General features: G+C 43.1%; 1 protein-coding gene across 1 annotated transcript in view; it reads right to left on the bottom strand.

Annotated features, from left to right (window-relative positions):
• The window catches only part of antxr2a (ANTXR cell adhesion molecule 2a), a 232866-nt gene that overhangs the window by 196676 nt on the left and 24283 nt on the right, over positions 1–11907 (bottom strand). The window contains exons 5-6 of the mRNA XM_043696278.1: positions 7033–7140; positions 6878–6946 (exon numbers count right to left, since the gene is read on the bottom strand). Of these exons, the coding sequence (XP_043552213.1) occupies positions 6878–6946; positions 7033–7140 (177 nt within the window). The remainder of the gene's footprint in view (positions 1–6877; positions 6947–7032; positions 7141–11907) is intronic.

Here is an 11907-nt window from a genome sequence, read left to right as displayed (position 1 = left end):
TTCACACAGAGGGTGGTACGTGTATGGAATGAGCTTCCAGAGGAAGTGGTGGAGGCTGGTACAATTGCAACATTTAAAAGGCATTTGGATGGGTATATGAATAGGAAGGGTTTGGAGGGATATGGGCCGGGTGCTGGCAGGTGGGACTAGATTGGGTTAGGATATCTGGTCGGCATGGACGGGTTGGACTGAAGGGTCTGTTTCCATGCTGTACATCTCTATGACTCTATCTCAGAAGGGACATAACCTGATAACTCATGACTGGCAGGTTATGAGTGAGTTATATCTAGCACTGCAATCAAGAGATAAAGATGTCATGTGGCTCCTTATTACGTATTCAATTTCTACCAAATTCTTCTTCTCCATGTAGCATCCTCAACTATTTAAGGGTTGCCAAACCATGGAGTAGTCTGTGATTTGCTGCTACTGGACAAGGCAAGGAGTTCGGTTCCAAGTCCATTTTAGATATAATAAGGATTAAACTCAATGCTACTGGTGTTTTTCTGAACCACAAACCAGCTATCTAGCTCACTGAGCTAAATGACACCTCTTACGTAGCACTAGGTATTGAAAATTCATGCAATTAGATATACAAAGAAAATTCACCCACATATTGATAATTTGTTTCAGTTAATTCACAGTGTAAACTGTTTCATTCCATAGCCAACATGGATTTGTCATTTAAATATCAACACCATGCAATATGAAAATAGAGGGTGGTATTTTCCAGTCCTTCTTGTGGACTGAGTGGTATGAAACGAAAGGTGAGAAAATGCAACAAGAATTTTAAAAAGGCAGGATTTCAATATTGAGAATAATTTTCCCCATTTTATCCTCAGGGCGTACTGGTTCACTTCAGAATCTCACCATCAAGCAGAAACTAACCTATTTCCATGCCTTATAGCCCCAACTCACCTTATTTCTGTGGTAGTTACAATACTCCTCTCCTTCACAAAGAAACTAGATGATGCAAATTTCTGACATGTAAATTAGAGCGGGTACCTGATGACTGAAGTTCACGGAATGCCTATCCCAGTCATCACTGCTGAAAATGTGTTGCTGGAAAAGCGCAGCAGGTCAGGCAGAATCCAAGGAGCAGGAGAATCGACGTTTCGGGCATGAGCCCTTCTTCAGAAATCTCCATTCCTGAAGAAGGGCTCATGCCCGAAACGTCGATTCTCCTGCTCCTTGAATGCTGCCTGACCTGCTGCGCTTTTCCAGCAACACATTTTCAGCTCTGATCTCCAGCATCTGCAGTCCTCACTTTTTCCTATCCCAGTCATCATCCAACTGCTCCTTCAAAACAACATGGCTGTGTGCTCCATGGCCATCAGCCTCCTAGATCCTTCATTCATGTAAGTCAGCATCGGCAAACCACCAGTCTCACCACATCATCCTGCTTACTCTCAGAAAAAGTCAGACACCACTTTAGTCCTTCAGAACTTTACTTTGGAGCTCAGGAACATTTATGAATTGTATACATCTGTCAGATCACTTTGCATGCAGGGGTACACATACATTTTACTCTCCTGTAACAGGATGCTTTTTGCTGAGACGGACATATGCAACTAATGGCTCTTTGCATAATTTCTTACTGCACAGTCACTCACTTGGAGGTTGTCAGCCTGTGTCTAATTTATATTGCTTTCCTAGCAGACACTCACTGACTTCAGCACTGAGTTATGAGCTGCTAATCCCTGAATGGCTCACATTGCTTTCTTAAAGCACAGAGCCATTAGTGCTCCATTACAGACTGCCAGCCTCAGACAGAGAGGCAGGCATCTTGTGAGAGTGAGGAGCACTCTAATCAGTCGGATAGGGGTGGACACTGTGCTACAACATCAGGCTTGCAGCAAGTCCCATTATCTATATCGAAGTTACACAGCAATTCCACTGTAAGTGCTTCCAACAAATGGCTACATGTGAAAGTCAAAGTGTAGCAGTCCTTAGTGGGATGAAGCAGGACAACAGTCAGGAAGTAGGTACTGCCACAGGCATTCAGGATACTTGGCCTAGTCCAGTCCCAGGATTGGGCCATAGTCTGTCCTATGAATCAAGTGCAAAACTCAGGGGATTAATAGTAGGTCAGTCGAGGTGTTATGGAGATACTAGTCTTGAGAGTGAGCCATGGACAACTGTAGCTGTCCTGCCAAGTCAGTCCGGGTGGTGTTTAGTCATGGAACTTTAATCAATAATAGTCAAGGGGCTTATCAGGCAGCAATCCACACAGTATAGGGAAAACATGTAACTCAAGTCGAGAGATGGCATTGAGTGTTTTAGATTCTGACAGGGTGATGATCCTGATAAAGGGAAATTATACAGTAGGCTGGGACCTTATATTGAATAGGAAGGGGCTGGGAGATCCAGATGAGAGGATTCAAACAGATCACAGTAGCAATGGCTTAATGTGAAGGGACTGTAGAGCTAAAAGGTCATGGGAATTTTCAGAGCTCTCTGGGGAGACGTAGGCACATTACTATTTATGTAAAGTGGCTTAATGGTAACATAGATACTAAAAGGTCATGGGGTCACAAAGACGGCAAAGAAATGGGAATATGAAGGATGTGGGACATTTGTCCATCATAGGCAAACACTTGGAAGCCACTTATACTGAAACCAAGTCGAGATATTTCCATGTTGGATCTGAACTTAACTTCACAAAAATGACACAAAATGGTTGCCACCATAGCCAAAATGGATGCTGTAAGTTAACTTTCTTTCCTTTGGAAACAGTGTCAAATCTTTGGAACTAGAGAGATCTTTATAGAAGCAATTGCAGTAATCATGCCTCAACTAATTCAACAATGCTGGCCTTCTGGCTTCAATCTGCACTTCAATGGTAGGTCATCCTTCGTCAAGAATGCAATGGAACATTCTGGCCTCAAACAATCATGACCCGAGTGAACAATTATGCTGTGTGCACTAATTGCTTTCTTGTCATGTCAACGTAGAACTGTAGTGAGAATAAGCAGAATCTGAATTCCAACTTCACAACCTATTCCATAGCAATCATTGGAAGCAATGCTTGGCAGATGTTAGGTTCAGTGTACAATTCTATCTGTTTGCAAGGACATGGTCTGGAATCCAGAAGGATGCCTTCTCTTCGGAAGGATGAGAAAATTATTATCATGATAGTTTACTGGCAGAACTCTATTTCAAATTTATTGTAAAAACTTTGGCTGGTTATGTAATGCACATTTGGATAAAATCCAAATTCTTAGAAATCCTTGTGATGGCATGACAATGGCAGGAATTCTCCATGGAATTGTTGTGGTTCTGTTCGCCGAGCTGGGAATTTGTGTTGCAGATGTTTCGTCCCCTGTCTAGGTGACATCCTCAGTGCTTGGAAGCCTTCATAAGCACATCGACCTGGACCCAATATACTGACCACTGCAACGGACAGCTAGAACTGACAACCGGAAGCGGCAGATTCAAACCACTACAAATGCCTGAGGAAAGATCACAAAAGCGCTTCACAGGAGGCTCCCAAGCACTGAGGATGTCACCTAGACGGCGGACGATACGTCTGCAACACAAATTCCCAGCTCGGCGAACAGAACCACAACAACGAGCACCCGAGCTACAAATCTTCTCCCAAACTTTGATCTCCATGGAATTCTTTATGACACGCTGTGTGAGGACATAACATGAGGCTGGCATCATCATTATGGATGTGAGGGCTCAGAGGTTCCTTCAATAAAACTTTTATAATCTTTCTGATATTTCCCACGAATACCTGTTCACAGATCTCACATACAGAATTCCAAGAGCAGTTTCAAGGTGGTACCGTAAGGACAATATAAAAGGAGACATAGATGGAGACAGCAATTGGTACTTTGAAGGCAAGTCCTGCAGGAACAGCAACCTCCAATTGCTGCTTTTAACTTTGTTTAATTGTTTAACATTCTATTCGTAATATGATAGGCAGCTGCTGCTTCGTACAAAAGAGCCGTGTCCCATGTTACTTTTACATTTTATGTTGCTGAATAAATGTTATATTATCCATATGATTGTACATTTGATATCTTCAGATGATCCCACTTTCAAGTATTTACATACATGTCCTACCAATTGAGGGAAAGAGCAACTGTCACTGAAAGTGTACTAACATTGTACAGTGCCAAGTTTAGGTAACTATTGAGGCACTCATTAGGATATTGTATCTAACGTTATGTTGTCAAATCCATCACTGTTCAGGAATCTCCTTTTTACCCATCAGGTGGTAACCCTTCAATGTTTCAGAGTGTGCACAGACTGCCAGATTGCACGGAAAGGCTTGATCGTCCTCTCGGCCTGTGTACAGCCTGCAAGAGCAGTGTTTTGTGCAGGTTTGTTTTGCACTTGATCAAGAGTGGACCTGTGAGCTGCCCATTATATATCTCCCAACCTTGAATGGCAGAGCATTCCCTTGAAAGGCTCATGCATAAAATGCATCTTTCTCTGCAGAGAGGTGTGGAATCATCACTAATTCTATACTCTCACTCCAAAGGATGCACACAAGCCAAGTCCCTACTCAAAGCCTCAACACTGTTTACAGCTTCAGTGTTGTCCACATTAAAGTGTAAAGCCTTGGCTGCAGTCCTCAACATTAAGGTTCAAGAATCCACGATGTCGGATGCTACCTGCTGTCTAGGAGCCAGTTACTTGAGTGACATCAGCAATGCTAGACCACTGCAACCTTTCTCAACCTTAGGATATTGCACATGGTTGCGACTTAACCAAGTCCGACAGTGTCAATTATATGACAGCAGATATTTCAACAATGCAAATGAAGATATAATTGTAATAGTGAAAGATTATCTGCAATGATATATTACCATGTCATCTTTATTCCCTCATTAAGTTTCCCTCTTCCTATTCCTCCCACGAGATGTAAGTGCAGCCCCAACTTCCCCAGCTGGTATGAGGCAGGCTGCTCTATCAGAATTCCATAGAACTGCACAATCAGATGCTACTGTTCCTTTCTGAACAGGAGCAGATGGCTTATCAAGAACATCTCCATGTTCTCTTCCAAGTCCTACACAATCTTGATCTGGATCTTTATTGATATTCCTTCATTGACAATAGGTCAAAACTCTGGTCTACTTCTTTCCTTAAAACAATGCTTTCACTACACCAGTTCGCAAGACATTTCATCACCAGATTCTGATGATCTGGGGATTAATAATAAATAATTGCTTTGCCTGCAATGTCCTGATTTAAATCTGATTCCTGAAGTAAAAATACTCATCTGTGACACCTCCCTCCCCTTCTTAGACCTCGCCATCTCCATCTTTACTAATCGACTGAGCACCGACATCCACTTCAAACCCACCAACTCCCACAGCTACCTCAACTACACCTCCTCTCACCTCCACCTCTCCTGAAAAAGTGCTGTCGCATACTCCCAATTCCTCAGACTCTGCCGCATCTGCTTCCAGGATGAGGGATACTACTCTGGCACACCCCAGATGTCCTCCTTCTTCAAAGACTGTAGTTTCCCCTCTCCCACGATTAACAACATCTTCAATTGCACCTCCTCCATTTTACACACCTCTGCCCTCAATACCTCACCCCCCCAAACCACAATAAGGATAGAGTCCCCCTGATTCTCACATATCATCCCACAAACTGAATCCAATGTATCATCCTCCACTATTTCACCACTTGCAGTCAGACCCATACCCCTCTCTGCTTTCCGTACGGACCAATTTCATCCACAATGCCAACATCAGCTCCACAATCCCTTCCAAACTCTCCTCAACATCTGGCACCTTTCATTGCAACCACAGGAAGTACAATACTTGTTCCTGTACTTCCCCTCTCACCTCCGTCCAAGGCCCGAAAAAAATTATTCCAAATCCGACAAAGATTCTACCCGCACTTCTTCTAACCTAGTCTATTGTATCCGTTGCTCCCAATGCAGTCACCTCTGCATTAGAGGGACAAAGCACAAACTCGGGGACTGGTTTGCAGAGGGTCTGTGCTTGATACGTTCCAATTAACCCCACCTTCCAGTTGGCAGCTATTTCAACTCCCCTGGGACATGAACATCCTGGGCCTCCTCCACTGCTAAATTAAGGCCACACGGGAGGAACATCATTTCATATTCCAACCTGGAAGCTTAAAGCCCAATGACCCAAGCATAGAGCTCACCAGCTTCAAAATCTCCCCACCTATTACCCCCACCCGCCTGCCCGCCCGCCTGCCTGCTTCCAACCTCATCCCATGTCCGGCCTTACCTTTTCTCCCAGCCTCCTTAGCCTAACCTAACCTGTCCATCTTCCTTCTCATCTATCCACTCCACTCTTCCCACTGATGAATCACAATAACCCCTACCTGCATTCACCTACATTCCCCCAGCTCCATCCCCCTCCCTCTATTTATTTCTCAGCCCCCTTCCCCCTCCCCAGTCCTGATTAAAGGTCCTGCCCAAAATGTCGACTCTCCTGCTCCTCCGATGCTGCCTGACCTGCTGTACATTACCAGCTCCACATATTATCCTCTAGGTCATACTGTACCCTGGCTCAAGGTGGCAAGACGGGAGGTATACGATTTCCGTCAAGTCAAGGAGGTCATCCATGGAGTCTCACATGGAACACTTAATTGCATTGTTTGTGTGAATGAACTGACTTTGTCTTCTGGGCCAACTTCCCCAACTTTTGCCCCTTCTTGCCACCTCCCTCCACACACCAAGGGAAGAAATAATCACACTCAGAGATACCGGATTCTCACGTGTACTGACACTGAATGAATGTTAGGCTTCCTGCAACACAATGGTAAGTGAAGTAAACTACTCTGATGAAGCTTCTGGGCCCAGCCTCCTGATAAAATGTATTGAATCATTCATTAGATACACCTGATAATCAATCAATGGAATTATGTTATAGAGGCCTACCTGTGTTTCTTTAAAGTCTTTCACACCAACACAATAAATAATTGCCCCTAGTTTTCTTGCATCATCAGCCTATAAAGAAATTCAATATAGATTAGCTTCAGTCAAAGAAAAAACATGCAGTTCATTCAATAGTAATTTTGAAATGTTGTGCTTACCTCATTAATTGTGTAGGGCAACACATTCTCTATTAATTCACCATCGGTCAGAACAATAATTGCACTTGCAGTCTTAATCCCTTTCTGCTGCCTTATTTGTTTAGAAGCCTGATAAATAGAAATTTTATACATTGATTAGGCTTAATACTTTAAAAAACTGCTAGATACGTATTACTTATGGATGGACAAATTTTCCCAAAGAATGTAAAAATTGAACATATTGTTTTAGAAGATAAAAGAGAAAATTTCTATTTTATCAAACTTTATTTTCTCCACCTCTTCTTTCTGGAATCTTGGTATATTATAAACAATTCCTGATAAAACAAGTATCGAGTGCTTCACTTGCATTGTTCCACCAACACCACATTGAAATCAGCTGTTGGAGAGCATCAAGCTCAATTCATCTTCCAGTGTTTATTACACTTGAAAGTAGTTAGCCTCTGTGCTGCACCTCTTCAAAATTTCACAAAGTCGGTGGAAAAACAAAACATGAACTCACTTTCTACAAATGCATGGCACACTGCAAAAGCTGCAAAGTTGATCACATGCAATTGAGCAAGAAACTGTATTTATATTCATGCAAAGATATATTTCCCAGGTTCACTATTTTAAGAAAGAAACTATGCACAATATTTCAAGTGCCATCAACCAAGTAAAATAGAACAAAGAACAAAGAAAAGTTACAGCCCAGGAACAGACCCTTCGGCCCTCCAAGCCTGAGCCAGAAACACTAGCACAGACTACTTGGTTGCAGTATGATACCGTGGGCCTTTCGATTGGGAGGCGAATGTGATATCCACTACACCAGAGGAACACAGCATGGACACTGACCTGATACAGGGTCAGTGCTATCCCACATCACAGAATAGTTTGGAGGAAATGGTTATGTTTTATTGCATTCAACTTCAACACAGCTCACCCCTGCCAAAGTTTGCCTTAATAACCAGTCAGCACAAGTGGCATAGGTAGGATACGAAACCACACCGCCTTAGAGGCTGGAAGTTAACTTCAGGTCTTAGACCGTGCGGCCACACGACCAAACAGCTTAAGATAGCTTAAATACATGTTAATTATGTATGCATAACTTAAAGCATATAATTTACAGGCCTCATCTTTCAGCCCTGTCAATTCTCCTCCACATTCTCCATGGTCAAACTTTCTCTTCACACCTACTCTTCTGGGATTTGGATCAAATTCCATAAATAGCTATTCCTCATGAGCAAGTCTCAGTTGCAGACATCACCAAGCCATGCAGACCATGGGAGTACCACAACCAGACAAGACCCTGTCCTTATCCATTAGAAATGCACATTCATTTCCAGCAAAATGCCAGAAAAAAGGCTACTGGAGAGTGAAGAAAGCCCGAATTATCTAAGCTTTATCTTCCAACTGGCAGTTGCTGTGAATGTTTGGTACCAAAAGTTGTCATAAATACAATAAAGCAGCACTGACATTTGAAAATAGTAAGAAAGAATAAAGGAAACCTATCAAAATATTGGTTGACAATTTATCTGCTATGTTTGTGATTTTATGGTATGCATTATTTTTTATTCCTGTCGGGGTTGTAGACATTGCTGACGGGGCCAGCATTGACTGACATCCCCAATTACCCTTCAGAAGGTGGTGGTGAGCTGGCATCTTGAATGCCTGCAGTCCATTTCATGTAGACCCAGAATGCCATTAGGAAGGGAGAGACAGGATTTTGACCCAATGACAGCAAAAGAACAGTAGCTTATTCCCAAATCAGGATGGTGAGTCGTTTAGAGGGGAACTGTACTGTATAACAACAAAAAAAATGATTTAGGGTCAGAGTATGATAAGTAAAGGTACAGTAGAAGACTTCAGATCTTGTGTCACACAGCGTGCAGTGGGTGGGAAGTGTCAGATGTTCCTTGTAGTCTGGATGACCATATCTACAGGAAATGCCCACAGTTTGGCCACCTTGAGTGCTGGGTTTCAGAGCCTGAGCGCCAGCTGTAGGCACATCAGTACATTCACAAGTCTCAGAGTAATGTGAAAATGTGTAGTTAGACGTGGTCACGATGTAGCTTAAGAGGGATGAGGCTCTGCAAGAAGACTTCAGGGAGCTAGATAAAGGATTAAAAAGCAGACCTCAAAGGTTGTGATCCTGCCTCACAGTACTAGGGGCCTGGGTTCAATTCCGCCCTCAGACATACTGTCTGTGTGGAGTTTACTCATTCTCTCTGTATGCTCCGGTTTCCTGCCAATGTCCAAAGATATGCAGGTTAAGTGGATTGGCCAGGCTAAATTGCTCATAGAGTCCAGGGATGTGTGACTAGATGGGAAATGCAGGGTTACAGGGATAGGATAAAGGGGTGAGTCTGAGTAGGATGCTCTTTGAAGAGTCAGTGTCAACTTGATGGGCTGAAAGGCCTGCTTCTACAGGGATTCTACGACCGGTCAGTTACCCTTGTACTTCCATGTGGTAGACATCATAGATTTGGAAAGTGCTGTTGAAGAAGCCTTCGTGAGTTAATTGCGTAGATAGTACATACTATTTTCACAGCATGCCAATGGTGAAGACATTGAATAATTAAAATTATACATGCACTGCTGATCATGGAAATGACTTTCTCCTGAATGACGTTGAACACCTTGAGTGTTGTTGGGACCACAATCATCCAGGCAAGTAGAGAGCATTCCATCAGTATCCTGAATTCTGGATCATGGGCAGAATTTGGGGAGTCAGAAGATGAGTTCCTTGAGGTAGAGTTCCCACTTCAGACTTTCTCCTGTGGCTACAGTATTCAAATAGCTTGTTAGTTTAAGTCTCTGGTCAATGGTACGCCACAGATGTCGATGATGGTGTTTCCAGTAAGGGTAATATCATTGAATGTCAAGGAGACGTGGTTAAGTTCTTTCCTGTTGGAGATGCTCATTGCCTGGTAATTCTGTATCATAAATGTCAAGCCTGAATATTGCCCAGGACTTGCCAAATATGAGCATGGACTGAGGCTGAGGAGTTGCAAATGGCAAACATCCCTCTTCTGACCATATGATGGAGGGGAGATCATTCATGAGCAGCTGATGAAGATGGGCCTACCATCAGGAATTCTTGCCATGGCCCCCTGAGATAAAATGAATGGCCAACAATCACAACCACGCCTTCTTCCTTTCTGCTCAGTATGACCTCAACCAATGGACAGTTTTTCCCTATTCCCACTGACTTTGGATTTGCTAGGGTCTCTTGATGCAATACTCAATTAAAAGCTAGCTTGATATCAAGGGCAGTCACTCTTGCCTTCTCTCTTGATTCTGCTAAGTGCTGCAAAATGCAACGAACTAACGATGAAAAACTGATCAAGCTAAAGAGGTTGGGTTAACTGGTAATGATATTATCTTTACATAAACATATTCTAATAGAGTTTGAGTTATTAGGGGAGTCTGAATAGGCTGGGACTTGTTTTACTGGAGCATAGGAGTTTGAGGGTTGACTTTATAGAGGTTTATAAAATCATGAGGAATATCGATAAGATGAATAGCAAAGTTTTTGTTCGTAGTGTAGGGAAGTTGAAAACCAGAAAGTGTAATTTTAAGGAGAAAGGAGAAAGGTTTAGATGGGACCTGAGAAGCAACGTTTTCACACACAGGCTGGTTCATACGTTGAATGAACAGCCAAAGGAAGAGGCGAATGCAGGTACAGTTATAACATTGAAAAGACATTTGGACAGGTACATGAATAGGAAAGGTTTAGTGGGATAAGGGCCAAGAACAGGCAAGTGGGACTAGTTTAGTTTGAGAACCTTGATCAGCATGGACGAGTTGAATTAAAGGTTCTTTTTCCAAGCTATATGACTCTATGATGATATTTTATTCCTCATGTCTCCAGCCTGAGCTTAGAGGTAGCAAAACTGTCTGAGTGGATGTGAGCGCAAGATCTCAGCTAATTTCTTGTGCAGCACTGAGGCTCTGCTGCACTGTCAGAGGTGACACCATTTAGATGAGATATTAAAACCAAACGCTATCTATCCTCCCAGATGCTGTAAAAGATCCCATGGCATTACATTCTGCCTGGAGTCCTGGCTGATAATAATCCAAGAACCAACATGATTCACAACAGATTATCACATTGAAGGTTGTGGCATCTTGTCGTGTGCCAATGGACCACCACATTTGCAACATAAGGACAATTTCAAAAGCACTTCATTGACTGCAAAGCACTTTGGAGCACATTATATAGCATCAAGTTATTTACTTTCTCATATAAAAAGATTTAATCCATCAACCTTACACTTTCCAGCAGCACAGATTGGATAATTCACGAATGCTATGACTTTAGCATAATCTCGAGCTCTAGGATAAAATTTAGACCATGTCAAATCTTGCCAATCTAGTGATAGGAGGCTTCCTAATGACCTCCTCAGGAGACAGACACGGGCTGCAACTGACAGGGTGCCCTTCGTTGTTCAGTACTTCCCAGGGGCTGGAAAATTACGCCATGTTCTTCGTGACCTGCAACACATACCTGCCACGCACTATCAATGAGGATGAGCACCTCACCAAGACCTTCCCCACACCTCCACTACTTGCCTTTAAACAACCGCCAAACCTCAAACAGATCATTGTTCGTAGCAAACTGCCCGGCTCTCAGGACAACTCCACACAGCCCTGTCACGGTGGACGCTGCAAAACGTGTCAGATTGTGGACATTGATACCACTATTACGCGTGGGAACACCTCCCACCGTGTACATGGCAGGTACTCATGTGACTCAGCCAACATTGTCTATCTTATATGTTGCAGGCAGGGATGCCCAGAGGCATGGTACATTGGGGAAACCGAGCAAAGGCTACGACAACAGATGAATGGGCACCGCACAACAATCAACAGACAGAAGGGTTCCCTCCCAGTTGG

Source organism: Chiloscyllium plagiosum, chromosome 1, assembly GCF_004010195.1.
Source record: "Chiloscyllium plagiosum isolate BGI_BamShark_2017 chromosome 1, ASM401019v2, whole genome shotgun sequence".
NCBI classification, from domain to species: domain Eukaryota; kingdom Metazoa; phylum Chordata; class Chondrichthyes; order Orectolobiformes; family Hemiscylliidae; genus Chiloscyllium; species Chiloscyllium plagiosum.
This window is presented reverse-complemented; position numbering and strand designations above follow the sequence as displayed.